The following is a 20,942-nucleotide window of genomic DNA, read 5'->3' as shown; positions in this document are numbered from 1 at the left end:
GTCGATTCTCCTGTTCCCTGGATGCTGCCTGACCTGCTGCACTGTTCCAGCAACACATTTTCAGCTATAATAGTATTACCTTGACTGGCCTCACCAGCAAATGTAACCTCATCAGCGAGTAACAAACAAATGATTCTTGTTCATTATAATTGCACCAGCGATGGCCTGAAGTTCAGTTCGCAGACCGTGCTATAAAGACTTACTTTGATCACAGGCAGCACTTCTTTTCTTGTTTTTGATGATTGACTGGTAATTACCATTAATTGCAGGAGGATATTATGCAACAGATTTATCAAGGACACTCAGGAATAACTATGTCTCGAGCAAGAACTTAGGGAGCCTTTGATGTCCAGGGATCACAAGACAGAAAACCTTATTTTAATCATAATACATTTACAATGCACAGTAGTAAATAATATGTACCTCTTATTTCTCCAAAATTTTGTCTTAGACACTGAGCCTCTTTTGGATTGGACCTTTGCATCTATGAAGGCCATTCTCACCTCATTGTTGTCAATTACAACTCAAAATGTTTTGAGATTAAAAAGACGACATCAACGATCCCTACTGGAGATGCCACATACCCAGAGTATTCTAGATGCTCTTGATTTGAACAACAACCTAATAAGTATTTGAAACATTAGCACAGGCTTTAAACAGAGCACAAGTTCTTGTAGATACCTTCAGTCCCAATGGAAAGGCAGAACGAGCAGTTCAGAAAGTGAAAAACCTGTTGCAGGAAGATTCAGATTTTCTAACTGCGCTATTCACTAACTGCTCCAAAAGTTCTCCTCAGGACTATCCGCATCCAGACTGTTGATTTGACACAGATTACAAACTCAATTTTCTATATAACCAAGAAACTTGGTTTCAAGAGCCAATAATAGAGCAATTCAGATTGTTTTCCAGTACAAACACCGGAGTATGCAGAATTATAATAAATAATACAGCAGCAAAATATTTCCTACATTGGAAATGGATAGCCAGATTGCATAAAGTGATCTTCATAAAAAAGGTACTGGCAAAGACCACTCAGCATCAACTGACAAAGACCAACTGACCAACTGACCAATCATACTCTTTAGATGCAACTGAAAGTCCTGTCCAGTTCTACTGCCTCTTCTCATTGTTCAAACTTACTGAAGGAGCCACCCGCTGACTGGAACAAAATCAGGCACTGCCAGTGATGTGCCATGAAGTGCAATTTCCCTCAAATGATTACTTGGTTCATATTACCTGTTCAGACTGTCAGGTTAGTAGGTCAACTAAATCTCTGATCTAACAGAAAACAACAGAGAGAAAGAAAGCTCACCAAATTTATCCCAAGTGTCTCTTGACTTACTTGACACACCTTCCAACATGGATGACTCTAGTCAAAGAATTGGATTAGAGTGGGAGAGGTAAGGCAAATAAAATGCAGAAAATGTTGTAAAAGTTAATCTCAATTTCTCATTTGAGAATTTGTATAAATGTTTATTATTATGGGAGAAAATGGCATGTTTTGTAAAGGCTTTAGAAGCCTGGAGCGACTTTGCAATGATGTCACAAATCTGCTCCAGAGTGTGCATAAATAGTACAGTATGGGTAGACTTAACAAAAAAGTAAAGACTCTTACAGAGATGTGGAGTAGCCCAACTAGCATCATGGAATAGTGTTTATGCAACAGTAGGATTGGAGCCTGGTATATCTCTGATTACCATGTACTGTAGTACTTAGTCTTAATATATAATACAGTATTATTAAAAACAAGTCCAAGCCTAAAGCCACATCTTGATCTTGCATTTTTATTCATCTGCCTGCCTTGAACTCATAATCTTCGATATGGACTTAAAACTAAACAATAAACGACTCACTATACTCTCCCACCCTCCTTCTCTCACCACACTCTCTTTCCCAGGCTACAATAATATTACCTTGGCTGGCCTGCTCTTTTGCTATCTTCCTTCATATCCTCCCAGTTATATCTCTCACTCTCACCGTGTGCTCACTATCTCTCTGCCTGCTCATGGCTCTCTCCTCTCTCACTATACATGCTATCCCATGCTGTTCAACTGTTCGCTGCTTCTGTCTCTCTTTCTCTTCAGCCACTGCTTATTTTTCACGCAGCGGGTGGTACGTGTATGGAATGAGCTGCCAGAGGATGTGGTGAAGGCTGGTACAATTGCAATATTTAAGAGGCATTTGGATGGGTATATGAATAGGAAGGGTTTGGAGGGATATGGATCGGGTGCTGGCAGGTGGGACTAGATTGGTTTGGGATATCTGGTCGGCATGGACAAGTTTATTAGATTAGATTACTTACAGTGTGGAAACAGGCCCTTCGGCCCAACAAGTCCACACCGACCCGCCGAAGCGTAACCCACCCATACCCCTACATTTACCCCTTTACCTAACACTACGGGCAATTTAGCATGGCCAATTCACCTGACTTGCACATCTTTGGACTGTGGGAGGAAACCGGAGCCCCCGGAGGAAACCCACGCAAGTTGGGCCAAAGGGTCTGTTTCCATGCTGTACATCTCTATGACTCTATAACTAGCATTTGGATTTAATTTAAAAATCACATGATATCAGGTTATAGTCCAACAGGTTTAATTGGAAGCACTAGCTTTTGGAGTGCTGCTCCTTCATCAGGTGGTTGTGGATGAAGGAGCAGTGCTCCAAGAGCTAGTGCTTTCAATTAAACCTGTTGGACCATAACCTGGTGTTGTGTGATTTTTTTTTAAACTTTGTACACCCCAGTCTACCACCGGCATCTCCAAATCAGGATTTAATTTAGTTTGATTTAATTTATTATTGTCACATACCAAGGTACTGTGAAAATTATTGTTCTGCGTGCTTACCATACAAATCATACCTTACATAAGTACATCAGGATAATAGAACAGAATGCAGCACATTGCATTATAGCGAGGGAGAACGTACACAGAAAAATTAACTCTAATATGTGAGAGGTCTGTTCATAAGCATGATAACAGTGGAGAAGAACATGTTCTTAAATCTATTGGCTTTAAGCAAATTAATAAGGATAGCATAAATGAAATTCTCATGGAATTTAATGAAGGATAATGGATTAATGTATTCCATCATTCATAATTAATTATTATTTGACAAAGTATGACATTGCTTTTCAGAATGATATCTTATGAGCACAGAAATGACCTTTAAGCTGTTATTTTGTGTCACAGCCAATAATGGGTTATACTGCTTCATGACAAAGGTGCAACCTGCATTGCCAGAAACATACTGCATTAATATTGCTGGGAATTCCTTAAATAGAACTGACCTAAAACTGACAATATTCAACTACCGACACAAACAAAGTTTGCTCCAAATGCTGAGACTATGCCACATTTTGCTGGAGAAAATAAAAATTTGCAGAAACAAAATAAGAGTGGGGGTTCACTGAATTGTTCTTATAGTAAGCAAACACATGCAACGCAAGCTGAATGATTTCCTTCTGTCCTATTGTCATTCTGTTTTATAAGAAGCTACTTTTCAACGGATGATATACTGCATAGATTGGAGAGGCACTGTGTTTCCTTTAACACAGTGAGCCTGCACTACCTCAATAAATACAGTGGCTACAAGAGCAGATCAGAGCCAAAGAATTCTGCCTCTGTGATGTACTTCTGTCCCCCCAAAGCCAGTCCTTCATGGACAAGATACAAGTCATGAATGTGATTGAATATTCCCCACTTGCCTGGATGAGTACAGCTCCAACAACTCTCAAGAAGGTTGACAGCATCTAGGACAAAGTATCCCGCTTGATAGCGTCACCTCCACAGGCATCTACTCCCTGAAACATGGACTTGTAGCATCTACAAGATGCAGTGCAGAAATTCACCGGTAGACACATGAGAACACTACCAGCTGCAAGTTCACCTCCAAGCCACTCCATGGTCCTAATGTGGAAATATATCACTGTTCTTTCAGTGTCACTGAGTCAAAATCCTGGACCTCCCTCCCTACCATCATTGTGGGAAACTTACAGCACAGGACAATAGTGATTCAAGATGGCAGCTAGGAATGGGTAATAAATTCTGAACCAGCCAGTGATGCCCATATCCCAGGAAAGAATAAGGAAAAAATGTGGTTCTGGGGTTATGGTTGTAAGGAAAGTCAGTGGTGATGCGGATTACATTTAGAGCTGAAGGCTAAACTTTCATGGGTCAGTCTTTTTCAGTTAGAATCCTGGTCAAATTACGCAATGTCACCATCATCTTAACTATAGGTTGTCCTGTACGTGGTGAAAGTGGAACCAAACTGCTTCCTCTGGGTATCATCTAATTCGTAGTGTCTATCTTTGAAATGAGATAAGAAATGTCTCTCCAGTCAGTATACTTTTCACAACAGTGACAGGGGTACAGACACCTGTAGGCATTGTTGGTTAGAGATAAAACATCTTTGTTGCTGAAATTGGTAATCTGAACGGGTACCCAACTTTTTCTCCCACAGTGATGTCGGCAGCTTCCTGAGTTATCCCAACTGGGAGTTCTTCCACATGTGACATAGACTGATGTCAATCAGTTGGAGACAGCTGGCATGAGCCTTTAGGCGTAATTGTTGCATGGGTGAGAAAAGAACATGCAGATTTGCTGGTATTTGAATACTCATAGCGCCCTGGATATGCCGAGTCTATGACCTTGCCAGAGCATGTTTTCCAAGGACTCACAGATATCTCTTCATGCAGCATGGGTACTCTCCACTGCCTTACTTCCATTGGAGTATTATGTATTAGAAACCTCAGGCTCTGAAAAGGGTGATACAAGACAGGCAGGGTCAGTTTGATGTAGCCATGATAAGGAACGTTTGACCCTGTTGAAGCAGAGATATGGATACCCTCAAGGCTCCGCAATGAGACGAAATATGCCCATTGACTCATCAAAGACTCTGGCTTTTAACTGACTAAAATGGAGAAGGTTTATTCAAGATGACAACGACCACATTGAGAGTTTGAGAAACCTTGTTGAGAATGTGTACTGTGAGGATGAAGTATCTGGGAGGAGAGAAATCTTCAAACAATCCGTCTCCCCAACCTTTCATGCCCCTCCTGCCCTGTATATAGCTGAACCTAGAGATTACACATCTGAGTAATTGGTCATTCTAGAAGGTACTGAACAGGAATGGAATCGAATTATCTACAATTCCGAGGAATTGCCTTCAAAAGAATGGTTCTATCAGAGACTGGTTTAAAGGGCAGGTGCCCAGTTCACTCCGAGGAGGCAGGGCAGAAATATTTGTGCCCTCAGTTTAACTCTATTTATATCGTTTAATCTGCTGAGGCCGTACTCAGGAGTCACAGGAGGAAAAAGGAAGTGCAAATGGATTGAGACATCAGCTAAGCCTCCAAAGTGTTTTCATCGATCTGCTCAGAGAATATATAATTCCTACAGTGTGAAAGCAGGCCATTTAGCATATCAAATCTACGCTGACCCTCTAAAGATTATCCCACCCAGACAAGGCCCACCCCCTCTCCCGTTCTTGTAACCCAGCATTTCCCATGGTTAATTCACCTGCCCCGAATACTATGGGCAATTTAGTATGGCCACTACAACTAACCTTATATCTTTGAATTATGAGCTGAAACTGGAGCACTGGAGAAACCCATTCAGACACTGGGAGAATGTGCAAACTCCAAACAGCCAGTCACCTAAGTCAGGAATCGAACCCACATCCCTGGCACTGTTGGAGCAGCACTAACCCACTGAGTCTCTGTGCCACCCATTACTGCATCATAGGAATCCACCTGGTAAACTTTGTTGCACTCACAGCCATAATCACAACCTCCTTTTTCAGATAATGATACCAAAAATGCAAACAATACTCCAGGTGTAGTCTTACCAAGGCCATCCGATTGCAGCAAGACATCCCTGCTTGTGGACTTGAACCTTCTTGCTAAGGCCAACATATCATTTACCTTCTTTATCCAGCTGCGCCTGCAGGCTTACTTTCAGCAACTGGTGTACAAGAACATCCAAGTCTTGTGGCACTTCCCTCTTTTCCAATCTATCAACATTCAAATAACGATCTGCCTTCCTGTTTTTACTACCAGTACCTTACATTTGCCCACATTCTCCATCATCTGCCATGCACTTACCAACTCACTGAACTTGTCCAAATCACACTGAAGCATTTCTGCAACTTCCCGCTCAACTTTGTGTCATCTGCAAGCTTGGAGATATTACATTTAGTTCCCTCATCTAAATCGTTAATATATTGTGAATAGCTGGTGGACCTAGCACTGATCCATGTAGTAGCCCACTGGTCACTTGATAGTATTCAGAAAAAGACCAACTTATTCCTCCTGTTTGGCAACCAGTTCACTATCCATTTCAGTTACAGTATACTCCAACCCCATGCATTTTAATTTTACTTGCTAATCTCTTACAGTAGGCTTTCAATAAGGTATCATGTAAGTCCAATTAAACCACGTACACTGGCTCCCCCTTATTAACTCTGCAAGTTATATTCTTGAAAAGCATGTTCTCCCTTTCCAATCCAGTCACTGTTTACCAAGTGCTCTATTATTAAATCTTTTATAACGGTGGAACAGTTGGGTGGCACAGTGGTTAGCACTGCTGCCTCAAAGCGCCAGAGATTCGGGTTCAATTCCCGCCTGAGGTGAATCTCTGTGTGGAGTTTGCACATTCTCCCTGTGTCTGCGTGGGTTTCCTCTGGGTGCTCCGGTTTCCTCCCACAATCCAAAAATGTGCAGGTTAGGTGAATTGTCCATACTAAATTGCCCGTAGTGTTAGGTGAAGTGGTAAATGTATGGGAATGGGTCTGGGTGGGTTACGCTTCAGCGGGTCGGTGTGGACTTGTTGGGCCGAAGGGCCTGTTTGCACACTGTAAATAATCTAAATCTAAATAACGGACTCCAGCATTGACCCCACTACTGTTGTCATGATTTCTCTCTACCTCCTTTATTAAATAGTGACGTTACATTAGTGACCTTAGTGTAAATCCTAAATAGCGATGCTCTAATTTTATAAGATTTATGACTTCTTGTTTTGGATAGATGTGCAATTACACCTTTGATTAGGTTGATCAAAAAATATTTGCCAGCGAAATGTTAATCCATTGGTTTCTACAGCTCTTTAATTGTTGTCTTTAATGGAGCTGTTTGCCAAAACAATCTTGTGATACACAAACAGTTTATACAGTATACAATGTCCTCTGTATTAACACACGGCTGCCTTCATTTCTGCAGAATGAGTATTTATCCACTTCAAACAGTACCTAATGCCACATTTTATTATGTTTAGCGTAGAATTTTATGTATTTGATCATGAACAGCTCAAAAAAAAATCACTGAACAAATTGAATCTGGAATAATTTGTTAAATGCATTTGCACACACTTATTCCCTAACGTCATCTGCACTCATTGCTTTTGAGTAAATAAGGGCAATAAAAATAATTTAGACGATAGTGGAACTTATGGGTATGTTAGGCATAAAATTTCATGATCAAAAGTGTATTTTTACAGCAGCATTTAAGGTAAAAAAATTTGAACACATCAAAAAAAGATCAATTTTACTTTCAGTAAATTTTTGAAGCTCAGTTTCAAATGAAGTGCTGTAAATTCAACATTGCCTTCAATTTACAACAGCATATTATTCTTTACTTCGGATAAATATGTTATGTTAATAATCCTGTGAAACAGAATATGCAAATTGCCACATTCAAATAGCTGTTTGAATGGAATGCCAAAATTAGGTTGGGCCAATTAGTGAAATGTTAAACAGGTTTCTGAAATCCAATGCATAAAATAAAACAAATTAGGCTGTAGGGCCAGGGATGGGGCAGGGGTGATAGAAAAAGATTCCTGTTAACTGGTGTGTAATTGCAAAAGTTCCAATTGCAATCAATTCAAATTCTCTTTTTGGGTTAAAAAAAGGTACTGTCCGTGAGGATTCAGTTAGAATGGTAATTCTCTAATTTTAGTTACATTAAGTCATGTGTAAACAAATATTTCTTTTACACCTATTGATTGAATTGGAATTTCAGTTGAAAAAACAATTAATTTCATGCAGCCAAAATATTAATTTTACAATGAAATGCTTAATGCAGAAATGCTGTAGCAGGACCTGTTAACACATGCTTCTGGAGCAGCTGGGTCTTGAAGCCAGGCCTCCCGGTTCATTACAGGAAAGAATTCATCAAATAATATAACCAGTCTCCAATTTATTTTAACCAATAACTCATCCACTTTTTTAAATGCAACCTATTTAATCCCAATGGGAGACTGATTAGCAAGGTTAGATCTCATGGAATAAATGGAGAACTAGCCATTTGGATACAGAACTTGCTCAAAGGTAGAAGACAGAGGGTGGTGGTGAAGGATTGTTTTTCAGACTGGAGGCCTGTGACCAGTGGAGTGCCACACGGATCGGTGCTGGGTCCTCTACTTTTGTCATTTACATAAATGATTTGGATGCGGGCATAAGAGGTACAGTGAGTAAGTTTGCAGATGACACCAAGATTGAGGGGTAGTGGTATGGTATGCTTTCCTTTATTGGTCAGAGTATTGAGTACAGGAGTTGGGAGGTCATGTTGCGGCTGTACAGGACATTGGTTAGGCCACTGTTGGAATATTGCGTGCAATTCTGGTCTCCTTCCTATTGGAAAGATGTTGTGAAACTTGAAAGGGTTCAGAAAAGATTTACAAGGATGTTGCCAGGGTTGGAGGATTTGAGCTATAGGGAGAGACTGATCGGGCTGGAGCTGCTTTCCCTGGAGAGTCGGAGGCTGAGGGGTAACCTTATAGAGGTTTACAAAATTATGAGGGGCATGGATAGGAGAAACGGGCAAAGTCTTTTCCCTGGGATTGTGGAGTCCAGAGCTAGAGGACATGGGTTTAGGGTGAGAGGGGAAAGATATAAAAGAGACCTAAGGGGCAACGTTTTCACCCAGACGGTGGTACGTGTATGTAATGAGCTGCCAGGGGATGTGGTGGAGGCTGGTACAATTGCAACATTTTAGAGGCATTTGGATGGGTATATGAATAGGAAGGGTTTGGTAGGATATGGGCTGGGTGCTGGCAGGTGGGACTAGATTGGGTTGGGATATCTAGTCGGCGTGGACAGGTTGGACCGAAGGGTCTGTTTCCATGATGTACATCTCTATGACTCTAAGTAGACTAGGCACCCCCAAGACTAGTTTTTATGATGATAGTGAGCAGAGTCTTGGCCACTGATAGGAATAACCTGCACGGACCATTTATTAAAGTTTTCCAAACAGTTAGCACATTCCAGTAAACTTGTGATTGCTGTATCGGAAGATGTTGTTTCTGAATCAATCACAAGACGTTTAGTTTTCCATTGTCTAACCCACAGGACTAACAGAGTCTCAGAAAATGATAACTTGCAAGTAATTTGCCATATTTACTTCACAGTTTCAGGTCTTGGCCTCCTGCTCTTTCAAATCTGCTGAGTCCCCAACGCTTCCCGTTGAATTGTATAGCCATGCTATTGGCATATTTGCAGTTGGGAGGCACATGTAAAATAGGCTAAACGATCCGACTTTCTGCTCAGTCACAGCCACCCCACCCGTCAAATGTAATACTTTTTGGAAGATGGAGCATCGTGCAGCCTGTTCCCTCACAAACCAATCACTAGCAAAATTAAATGTCTGTACACAGACCTGCTGTAATACAAAGTATGGCTGAGAAAGGTGCAACGAAGAAGGCAAGCCCACCATTTTATCATCCCAGCTATAAAAATGGGAAGGAAGTGGCTGCTGTATTCCAGTTGAGGTTCCCCACTCCCAGAACATTCCTTCCCCTTTCACTTTAGCCTCCTAAACCTCGATGTGCCTCCCATTCTTTTCAGGCTTTCTAAAGTCTCTGATCCCTTCTTGACAATAAAACATGAACTCATAGTAGACTGGTATACATGTTGGTCTTCCTTCACAAGATGTCTTGTAGTCTCAGCAGTAGCCAGTGCTAATCCTGACACTGCCAGGACTGTTCAGAAAGAAGCTTTGAAGATTAATTCAAGAGTAAAAGGGTAAATGGAGCTTAAAACAGAGGGTAATGTGAAATTTAAAAGAGCAAATGTGTGTGTATATGTGCTTGTGTACACACATTCAATTTCAAATGTTAATAAAAGAATATTAATGCAACTTCAATATTATTTTAAAGATTTGTATTCTATGTTGAAATGTATGTCTTTTTTGTAGTGTTTAGATTTTAAACTAGTGATATTTTTGTGTAAGGTTTATAAATTAATTCGGTCAATCCTTCCTGAGCTATGAATTTTAAAGCAAATGTGTCAGGGGGCAGGTGACTGCAAGGATGCCAAATGTTAATAGGAGTCGAGAGTGTGATGTTGGAAAAGCACAACAGGTCAAGCATCATCCAAGAAGCAGGAGAATCGATGTTTCGGGCATAAGCCCTTCATCAGGAATGAGCCTCAATCTTATGCCCGAAATGTCTATTCTCCTGCTCCTTGGATGCTATCCGACCTGCTGTGCTCTTCCAGCACCACACTCTCAACTCTGAACTCCAGCATCTGCAGTCCTCACCTTCTCCTCCATGTTAATAGGAGTTTGCTAACACTGAGGAGGTTTGCAATGAGAGAGAAAACACCAAGCCATCAGAATACAGATTTTGCAAGCATTTCTTTTGATATTGTCAGATGTTTTGGTTCAGTTTGATGGAGACTTAATTGGGATTGGAAGTTTGTGCAGTTTATCCTAGACAAGAATCTTGTTCAAAGCAGTTAAAGAGAGTAAATGCCCCCAGTGAAAGAGTGCAGTTTGTGAATCATCCATTCCATCAGTGTTTGCTTAGAATTTTGCAATAATTAAAAGTTGAAGAAAGTTTAGTCTCTCAGTTGTGGGAGTATTCAAGGAAAAAGACTTCACAATCCACAGGGCAGGAAGTGAGAAGAAGCAGTTAAGTCAAATCTATAGATTGAATAGGAAGAAAAAGGTTCTTGATGAAGTGTGAAGGGATGGTTAAAAGATTGGACTTTGTTTTGCTCTGTGTTTTGAATCTTTCGAATTTTATTGTGTTTGGATTGTTTGGTTTGTTAAATTTTATCTTTATTCTTTGTGTAATAAATTTCTGTTTTATAGTTAAAATCACATCTGCAGCCTTATGTGCTTATGTTTCAATGAAAGCATGAACAAATATGAGCAATCAAGCCAGGTATCATTTTGGGGTCTGGCTTGTCCACTAGTAACATTAGCAGGGATCATAACTGTTCCACCTCTTCAAATGTAACTTTGTCTTCTCCAGTTCCTGGAAAACCACCTCCAATATCAAGTAAATACATCTGAAATCCAAGATGAATCTGTAAAATAGGGAAATAGGTATCCAATTTGGACATAATAAATAATGATCAAGCATCAGATTTTCTCTAATTTCTCATGCAATTATACACCACGGTTAATGGGGTTCACAATGTTGATTCATCACCTCCATATCAACCCTCATTGTTTGTAAATTTAGTGGACAGTTATTGCAGTTGGTTGCCCTTCCTGTTTTACCTCGGCTGGGTTCAGCAACTGCAATATAATCACCTGGATTTATCTTTAATGTAAAATTTACTGTTTTTATCTCAACCACCAAGTGTTGTAGTCTCAAAGTTCAAGAGGTTATGAAGTTTGATTTTATTTTATAATTGTAGCAAAAGGATAATTGTGAAATAAATGCACCGATTGCTAAAATGACACAAACTGTTTCTGGTTTCATCATAAACGTATCATTGAAAATTTCTTCTTGTTCATCTTTCAAATGAAACTCCAAGTAAAACATACCCCAATATCAAAGACAACACGTGCATCAGCTATAGCCTGAGCAAAAATCTTTGGATCAGTACAGCAACTTCCGACATGAAAACTGTGAAAAGAAGAGATATCATCAAGCTCCAACTGAAATCAAGGTCTTTTAAAATTTGTTTCATGAGATGTATGGTTGCTGGCTTGGCCAGTATTTATTGCCCACCCCTAATTACCCAAGTATTGACATGGGCTTGGAAACAAATGTAGGCCAAGCTAGGTAAACATGGCAGAGTTCCTTACCCAGATTTTGTGAATTAGATAGGTTTTGCAACAATCAATAGTGTTAAATTGTCAGTGTTAGACGAGCTTTTTTATCACAGATGTTTATTGACAACAAACGTCACTCTCTGTCAGAGTGAGATTCAAATCCGTGTATCCAGAACATTAGTAAGAAGTTCTGGATTACTTGTTCAGTGACTATGTCACACCTAAGGAATATACAGACATTCATTTTCTATAAATGTGTTCAGCATCAGCGCACAGTTTGACTGGAACTCTTAGCCACATATATCATTTCTAAACTCAAATGTAGCTTGAACCTGCCAGCAGTGCACACAAAGATGCCCAAATTCCCATCTTTCAAAATATAGCACACTGTATTTGACCTTAATCTTCTCCATCTATTTCAGAATCCTACTTTCCTCAAACTACATAGGCTGCATATCAGAAATAGAGGGCTTCATTTTGCAGACAGAGTCCAGAACCAGACCACAAGTAGTTTTCTGGATCCAAGTTTGCTTATGGTCATTGTGCAGGAGGCACCCAATTACTGTTTTATCTCTTCAGTCATCACCCAGCTCAGGATGGCAGCCACATTCAAGAGGCAAAAGCTTTATTGACAGACCCTATTAGATGGACCTCCATCAGCTGTCAATGTGGCTGTAGGCAGTTTGATTAATAACTGAGTGTACAAGACCCTTGTGCATGGTTTGCGGTCATGGAAGTGCAGATCAAAGAAGCAGCATAAACATCCTCAAATTTATGTTAGGAGGAGTAAAAATTGCAAGAAATGTATTATTTCTGGAGAACAACAGGAGGAAGCCATCCAGCCCCAGTAGTAGGGCACACATGACTAAATGATGTTAAAGGAGTGAGAGGTTACAGTGTGGGATCAGTATCTGCATTAAGTACAGGAAGTCCCTCAATTCCTCTCTGATCTATCACAAATTGAGTAAGATGCTGGGCCCAGTGACAGCCATGAAGTAGCTGCATGATCTGAACCTCACCACCTGACAAAGGAGCAGTTCTCGGAAAATTTGTGACTTACATAATCCTGTTGGACTGTAACCTGGTGTCATGTGATTTCTGACTTGGACTTCACTGAGCAGAACTGGATCTCAAAACAGCCATTGCTCAGGAAAGTTGAGGACATGTGTGACCATGTCAACCTCACCTGAGGGAAGGTCTCACTCTACTGCAGCATTTTGAGAACGTTGACTACTTGCTTGAATTAATACATGCAAATGTGTCTTGTGATGATCAGTTAGAGATTATTGCAGCCTTAAAGACTCTTGATCTTTACACAACGGGGATAAAGTGTATGCATTACCTGCCAGAGGAGTGGGAATGGGCAGCTAACCTAACAATTTTAATGCTCAGAGAGAAAGAATGTTTACCTGTCATTGGCTTTTTGCAATACGGCCTCGTGTAACAACGCAATAAAATAAATAATTTTGTCGCATTTTCACATCATCATTGTAAATGGTGCAAATCTTGTGATTGAAGCAGCATCTTCCTACAAAGAGGGAATAATAACACTGATAAACTCTTACCTGGTGTCTGTAAAATCATAAAAGCGACCCAGTAAATTCAAGAGTACATACAGATAGACAATCAATGCTGCCTTTGCCAGCGATCCTCACTTCCCATAAAAAAGAATTAAGAATAAAAAAAAGCAAAAATATGTGTCTTACCTAACACCAATGATGTCCAAATTCAAAGCCTTTGCATATTCCATTAGCAGTCTGCACTCACTTAGTGATGCTCCAAACTTTTCACTCAAAGGCGAATGGGATGTAAAATCATTTACAGCAATGCGCAGAACCATTCTAAAACAGCAGTAGGAAAATGAATTTAGCATTGCTGAATAAAACAGAATTGCAAGAATCATCTCAAACATGGAGATCAAACCAAACTGAATGACAGTGTTTATTACCTACCATGTCTCTCATACGTGATTTCTGCTCATCTTACAATGCGCATTCCTGAACAACTTGCCTGTCTGACAAAATGTTGGCACCTCTTACATTTATGCCATGTTGAGAAAGCCACTGTCCACCTGGATGAGCACTGGCAATCCAAATTTGCGCAGCTCAAACAGAGATTCAGTGGTAACATGGCAGAGAAGAGTTATTAAACTGGAGCGGGCTCAGAAAAGTTCACCAGGATGTTGCTGGGAATAGAGAGTTTGAGATATAACAATAGGCTGGATGGGATGGGAAATTTTTTCACTGGAGCTTAGGAGGTTGTGATTTAAGATCATAAGACACAAGAGCAGAAGTTAGGCCATTCAGCCCATTGATTGTTCTCTGCCATTCAATCATGGCTGATAGGTTTCTCAACCCCACTCTCCCTCTTTCTACCCATCACACTTGATCCCCTATCTATCTCAGGCTTAAATACACATAATGACCTGGCTTCCACAGTCTTCTGTGGCAGTGATTCACCATTCTCTGACGAAAGAAGTTTCTCCTCATCTCCATTCTAAAAGGTCTTACTTTTACTCTAAGGCTGTACCCTTAGGTCCTAGTCTCTCCTACCAAAGGATGCATTTTCCCTGCATTCACTCTGTCCAGCATTCAGTATTGTGTAAGTTTCAATTAGATCCCCCCTCATCCTTCTATACTCCATCGAGAATAGTCCCACAGTCCTCAAACGTTCCTCAGATGTTAAGCTTTTCATTCCGAGGACCATTCTCATGAACATCCTTTGAACATGCTCCAGGGCCAGTACATTCTTTCTGAGATATGGCACCCAAAACTCCGCACAATATTCCAAACGTGGTCTGACCAGCGTGTTACAGAGCCTCAGCAAAGCATCCCTGCTTTTATATTCAAATCCTCATAAACTTAATGCCATCATTGCATTTGCCTTCCCAACTACTAGCTCAACCTGCAAGTTTACGTTGAGAGAATCCTGGACCAGAACTCCCAACTCTCTTTGCACTTCACACTCTCAATTTTCTCCCCACTTAGAAAATATTGGGGATGCCTCTATTCTTCCTACCAAAGTGCATGACCTCACACTTTTCCATGGTTTACACCATCTGCCACTTCTTTGCCCACTCTCCTAACTTGTCTAAATCCTTCTGCAACCTACCTGCCTCCTCAATACTACCTGTCTCTCTACACATCTTTGAATCTTTTGCAAACTTAGCCAGAATGTCTTCGGTTCCTTCATTTAGATCATTAATGCAAAAAGTGAAAAGTCCCAACCCTGAACCTTGTCACTGGCTGCAATCCTGTGAAAGATCCCCTTATCCCTACTCTCTGCTTACTGCCAGACGTCCAGGCTTCTCACCATGCTAGCACCTTGTCTCTAATACCATGAGCCCTTATCTTACAGAGGAGCCTCCTAAACTGCATCTTATCAAAGGCCTTCTTGAAGTCCAGATAAATAACATGCATCGACTCTCCTTGGTCTGACATGCTCATTACTTCCTCAATGTTATGGTCCTGTTACGCAACCACCTGATGAAGAGACAGCACCTCAAAAGCTAGTGCTTCCAAATAAACCTGTTGGAATATAACCTGGTGTTGTGTGAATTTTATCTTTGTCCACCCTTGTCCAACACTGGCATCTCCAAATCAAAGAATTCTATCAGATTTGTCAGGCATGATCTCCCCTTGATGAAACCATGCAGAATTTGCCCAATTTTACCATATGCTTCCAAGTATTCAGAAATCTCATCTTTCACAATGAATTCCAGTATCTTACCTACAACTGAATTTAGGCTGATCGGTCTGTAATTTTCCACCTTTTGCCTTACCCCCTTTTTAAACAGGGTTGTAACGTTCACAATTTTCCAGTCCTCTGGGACCCTCCCTGATTCTAGCAATTTCTGAAAGATCACCACTAATACTTCCACTATCTCTTCAGCTATCTCCCTTAGAACTCTGGGGTGTAGTCCATTTGGTCCAGGTGATTTATCCACCTTCATGTCATTCAGTTTTTCTAGCACCTTCTCCTTGGTGATGGGCACCATACTCAGCTTTGTCTCCTCACTCTCTTGAATGCTTGGGATATTACTCATGTCTTCCACTGTGAAGACTGATGCAAAGTCTTTGGTACCTCAGCCATTTCCTTGTTTCCCACTAATATGTCTCCAGCATCATATCCAGCGATCCAATGTCCATTTTTGCCTCTCTTTTGGCATTTATATATCTAAAGAAACTCTTACAATCTTCCTTTATATTACTGGCTAGCTTACTCTCATATTTAATCGTCTCCCTCTTTTTTTTGTTGCTCTGTTGGTCTTTGTAAGCTTCCCAATCTTCTGGTTTCCTGTTGCCCTTTGCAACAATGTATGCTTTCTCGTTTGGTTTCACGCCCTCCCTGACGTCCCATGTCAGCCATGGTTGCTTCATCCTCCCTGTACCGTGCTTCTTTTTCATGGGGATCAATTTCTGCTGTGTCTCTGAATTACTCCCAGAAACATCTCTCATTGCTATTCCACTGTCTTTCCTGCTTGGCTCCTCCCCCAGTCAATTTTACCCAGCTCCTCTCTCATACCTCTATAACTGCCCTTATTCAGCTGTAATATCGTTATCTCCGATTCTATCTTCTCCCTCTCAAATTGCATCGTAAATTCAATTATTATCACTGCCTCCTAAGGGTTCCTTCAACTTCCACTCCCTAATCAAGTCTGCCTCATTGCACAACACTAAATCTAGTATTGCCTGTGTCCTGTTTGGCCCCACCAAAAATTGCTCAAAACCAGTCTCGTAGATATTCCCCAAATTCCTTTTCTTGCAATCCAATACCAACCTGATTTTCCCAGTCCACCTGCATATTGAAATCCCCTAAGATTACTGTAACTTTGTCTTTCCTACACATCTTTTCTATCTCTTGGTGTGTCTTGCACCCCAGCTCCTGACTCCTGTTTGGAGGCCTGCACATGACTCCAACTATGTTTTTTTTTTAACTTTTGCAGTTCCTCAGTTCTACCCACACAGATTCTACACCATCTGACCCTACTTCATTTCTTACTATTGATTTAATTTCATTTCTTACTAATAAGGCAACCCCACCCGGCTGTCCACCAGCCTATCTTTCTGATAGGATGTATATCCTTGAATATTCCGCTCCCAATCCTGATCTCTTGCAGCCACATCATACTTGCCAATTTCGAACCATGCCACGAGCTCATTTAGCTTAATCCTTATACTGCGTTCACTCAGAGAAAACACATAGAATATAGAACAGTACAGCACAGTACAGGCCCTTCAGCCCTTGATGTTGCGCCTGCCTTTTATTCTACTCTAAGGATACCTACATACTTTTCATTGTACAATCTTCCATATGCCTACCCAAGAGTTGCATAAATGTCCCTAATGCATCTGACTTGACTACCACTGCTGGCAGTGCATTCCACACACCCACCACACTCTGTGTAAAGAACCTACCTCTGACATCTCCCTTAAACCTTCCTCCAATTACCTTTAAGTTATGACAGACACTTCTGCCATGGGAAAAAGCCTTTGGCTATCCACTCTACCTCTGCCTCTCAACATCTTGTACACCTCATCTTTCTTTTCTCCAATGAGAGAAGCCCTAGCTCCTCAACTTTTCTCCATGAGACATGCCCTCCAGTCCAGTCAGCATCCTGGTAAATCTCCTCTGCACCCTCTCTAATAGGTCCACATCTTGCCTATGATGAGGTGATCAGATCTGAACACAATATTCCATGTGTGGTCTAACCAGGGCTCAAAAGAGCTGTAGCATAACCTCACAGCTTATAAACTCAATCCCCCTCTAATGAAAGCCAACACACCATACACCTTCTTAACAACCTTATCAACTTGGGTGGCAACTTTGAAGGATCTAGTGACATGGATCCTGAGATCTGTCTGTTCCTCCAGCCTGCCAAGAATCCTGCCTTTAACCCTGTAATCTGCATTCACATTTGACCTTCCAAAAAGAATTACTTCACACCTTTGCAGGTTGAACTCCATCTGCCACTTATCAGCCCAGTTCTGCATCCTGTCAATGTCCTGTTGCAATCAGCAACAACCCTTCACACTATACACAATTCCACCAACATTTATGCCATCGGCAAACCTACTAACCCACCCTTCAACTTCCTTGTCCAAGTCAATTATAAAAATCACAAAGAGCAGAGGTCCCAGAACCCATCCCTGCAGAACACCCTGGTCACTGAGCTACAGGCAGAATACTTGCCATCCAGCACCACCCTCTGTCATCTATAGACCAGCCATTCTGTATCCAGACAGCCAGATTTCCCTGTCTCTTATCAAACTATGGTTTTCCAAGTAATCATAAATCCTGTCTCTCAGAATCCTCTCCAATACTTTGCCCACCACTGACGTAAAACTGACTGATCTGTAATACCCAGAATTATCCGTAATTCCTTTCTTGAACAAACATTGCCACCCTCCCGTCATCTGGTATGTCTCCAGTGGACAGTGAAGATGCAAAGATCATCATCAAAGGCGCAGCAATCTCTTACCTCACTTCCTGTAGTAACCAAGAATATATCCCGTCTGATCCAGGGGATTTATCTATTCAGATGTTTTTCTGAATTGTCAGCACATCTCCCTTCCAAACATCAACCTGTTCTGGCATATCAGTCTGTTTCACGCTGTCCTTAGAAAAGTCAAGGTCCCTCTCAGTAGTGAATACTGAGCAAAGTATTCATTCAGGACCTCTCTACTTTCTCCAACTCCAAGTGCAAGTTCCCTCCACTATGCCTGATCAGTCCTGCCCTCACTCTGGCCATCCCTTGTTCTTCACATAAGTGTAGAACGCCTTAGGGTTTTCCTTCATCCTACCTGCTAAAGCATTTTCATGCCCCGTTCTAGATTTTCTGAGTCTACTCTTCATTTCCTCCCTGCAATCCCCATTCCTGTCCACACGGAGAGCAAAGCTCTTGACCTGTTGAACAAGGACAGGGGAGGACTCTCCTGCACCTCTATCTCTTGGACCCCTCTACCTGTCTCACTCACAGCCACACCCTCCTGTCCTTGATCATAGGCCAATTTGGAGTTAGTTAGTCTAAGGGGTGTGACTGTCTCTTGAAACACAACATCCAGGTAACTCCTTGATCTGTCACAATGTTTGAAGCTCAGAGTCCAGCTGATCGACTCTGAGCAGGAGTTCTTCCGGCAGCCAAAATTCACTAGAGAGCTGGTCACTGGGAACTTCAAATGGGGTCCACCGGCTCCCACATCATGCAGAAACAACACATCACCTGACCTTCCATCATTTTTTTAGTTGGGAATCTTTAAAAAGAACTTAACTGTTTTTATATCTCTACAAGGGTGACTTTGTAGAGGTTTATAAAATCATGAGGGATGTAGATAAGATGACTACCAAAGATGTTTTCCCCAGATTGGGGAGTTCAAAACTAAGGAGCGTATTTTTAAGGTGATGGAGAAATATTTAAAAAGACATGAGGGGTAACTTTTTTGACACAGAGAGTGGTTAGTATGTGAGATGAACTGTCAGAGGAATGGTAAATGCAGGTACAGTCAGAAACATTAAAAGACATTTGGTTAAGTACATGAATTGGAAAGGTTTGGAGGGAAATGGGCCAATTGCAGGCAGGTGGAATTGGTTTAGTTTGGGAACATAGTCAGCATGGACTGGCTGGACTGAAGGATCTGTTTCTCTGCTGTATGAATCTATGGCACTCTGTGTAGAACATCAATACTTCTTGATCTTTTGGGTAATGGAGAAACAGAGTGGTTGGATATATCAGACTTTCTGGATTCTTGTGGTGCAGAGAGGAATTGGCTGCTTGCAACTGTCTCTGCACGTTCCAGCTAAATGGGGAGAGGTAGAGGAACGAAGGCTTACGATTCTAGCAAAGTGCAGCTGATGAGTAACTATCCCATAAATTCATGATTTGCTAGGTTGCCATCATCCAGGAAACTGTTTGTCCTGAACTCTATGCCACCTAATTTTGATATGTTCATATTCATCTGTGGCAATTTCCCCAGGTGGTTTACTCTCCTGTATCCTGGGAGCTGGCATATATCTCCCTACCCCAATACTGTATGCTCCAAGCCCACGCACCTTCACTGCTATTTTAAGTTTGCCAACTTACTGTCTCTCCAACTTGCTGTTCTTACAGGTTCATCAAGCACTGCCCACCCTCATCACGCTTCTCTCATTTTCTTACCTTTACTTCCCCCTCATCCAGCTCTGCCAGCATTGCCCCTGCTCGCAGAGCTGGATGAGGGGGAAGTAAAGCGAAGGGTGGATCCCATTGTGGTTCCCAGTGACCAGCTCCTCTCACACCCCAGCATCTCACCATGCTCAAGTCTGCCAAACTCTCCAGCCCTTCTTCTCTCATATGTCTGCCACTTAGCCCCACTATCAATCCATGCACATGCTGACATACCAATTTCAATGCCAAGGAGACCTTTAAATTATTTGTCATCTTGAGCATGTCATGTCAGTGAATTTCACTCAGAATCTGGAGGCCACCTTGGAACAGGAGAAAGAGGAGGCGGGGACGGCTTAAGGAGCAGGCATTCACTCCCGACAGACTGTTCAAGAGGGCTTGTGGAAACTCTGCTCCTCGTGTGATAACTTCCCTTTGCCAGTCTCACTTCATCCTTTTACTGTTTTGATGCCTGTAAATTTCCTTGCATGTTGGCTGCCAGTGTCTTCTCAAATCTTTTCTTTGCTGTTCTTGCAATATTATACTGTTTCCTTATATTTCTATACTCAATGATAGTGGAGTATCACATTAAGTTCATATTCCCAGTTTAGGGAGAAAGTTGAACAGTCAAACTGAACTTTCACTCCTAAACAGAAAGTTTTCATACAGACTTTAAGGGATGTGATCTGATTATTTGCACTCCACTGTTCAGTAGCAAAAGTCAAGAATGACTATTTAACAAGTATCATAACTTGCAATTACATAGTGCCTTTCAAAGCAGCAAATATCTCAAATCATAGAATC

General features: G+C 41.3%; 1 protein-coding gene across 3 annotated transcripts in view; it reads right to left on the bottom strand.

The window, feature by feature from the left end:
* The window catches only part of LOC122549714 (antizyme inhibitor 2-like), a 70,620-nt gene that overhangs the window by 13,445 nt on the left and 36,233 nt on the right, over positions 1-20,942 (bottom strand). For all 3 annotated transcript variants that reach the window (XM_043689597.1, XM_043689599.1, XM_043689598.1), the window contains exons 4-6: positions 13,705-13,839; positions 11,768-11,849; positions 11,218-11,301 (exon numbers count right to left, since the gene is read on the bottom strand). In XM_043689597.1, coding sequence (XP_043545532.1) covers positions 11,218-11,301; positions 11,768-11,849; positions 13,705-13,839 — 301 coding nt within the window. The remainder of the gene's footprint in view (positions 1-11,217; positions 11,302-11,767; positions 11,850-13,704; positions 13,840-20,942) is intronic.

The sequence above is a fragment of the Chiloscyllium plagiosum genome, chromosome 5, assembly GCF_004010195.1.
Source record: "Chiloscyllium plagiosum isolate BGI_BamShark_2017 chromosome 5, ASM401019v2, whole genome shotgun sequence".
Taxonomy (NCBI): domain Eukaryota; kingdom Metazoa; phylum Chordata; class Chondrichthyes; order Orectolobiformes; family Hemiscylliidae; genus Chiloscyllium; species Chiloscyllium plagiosum.
The sequence above is the reverse complement of the archived record's forward strand: the minus strand, read 5'-3'. Positions and strand labels throughout refer to the sequence as shown.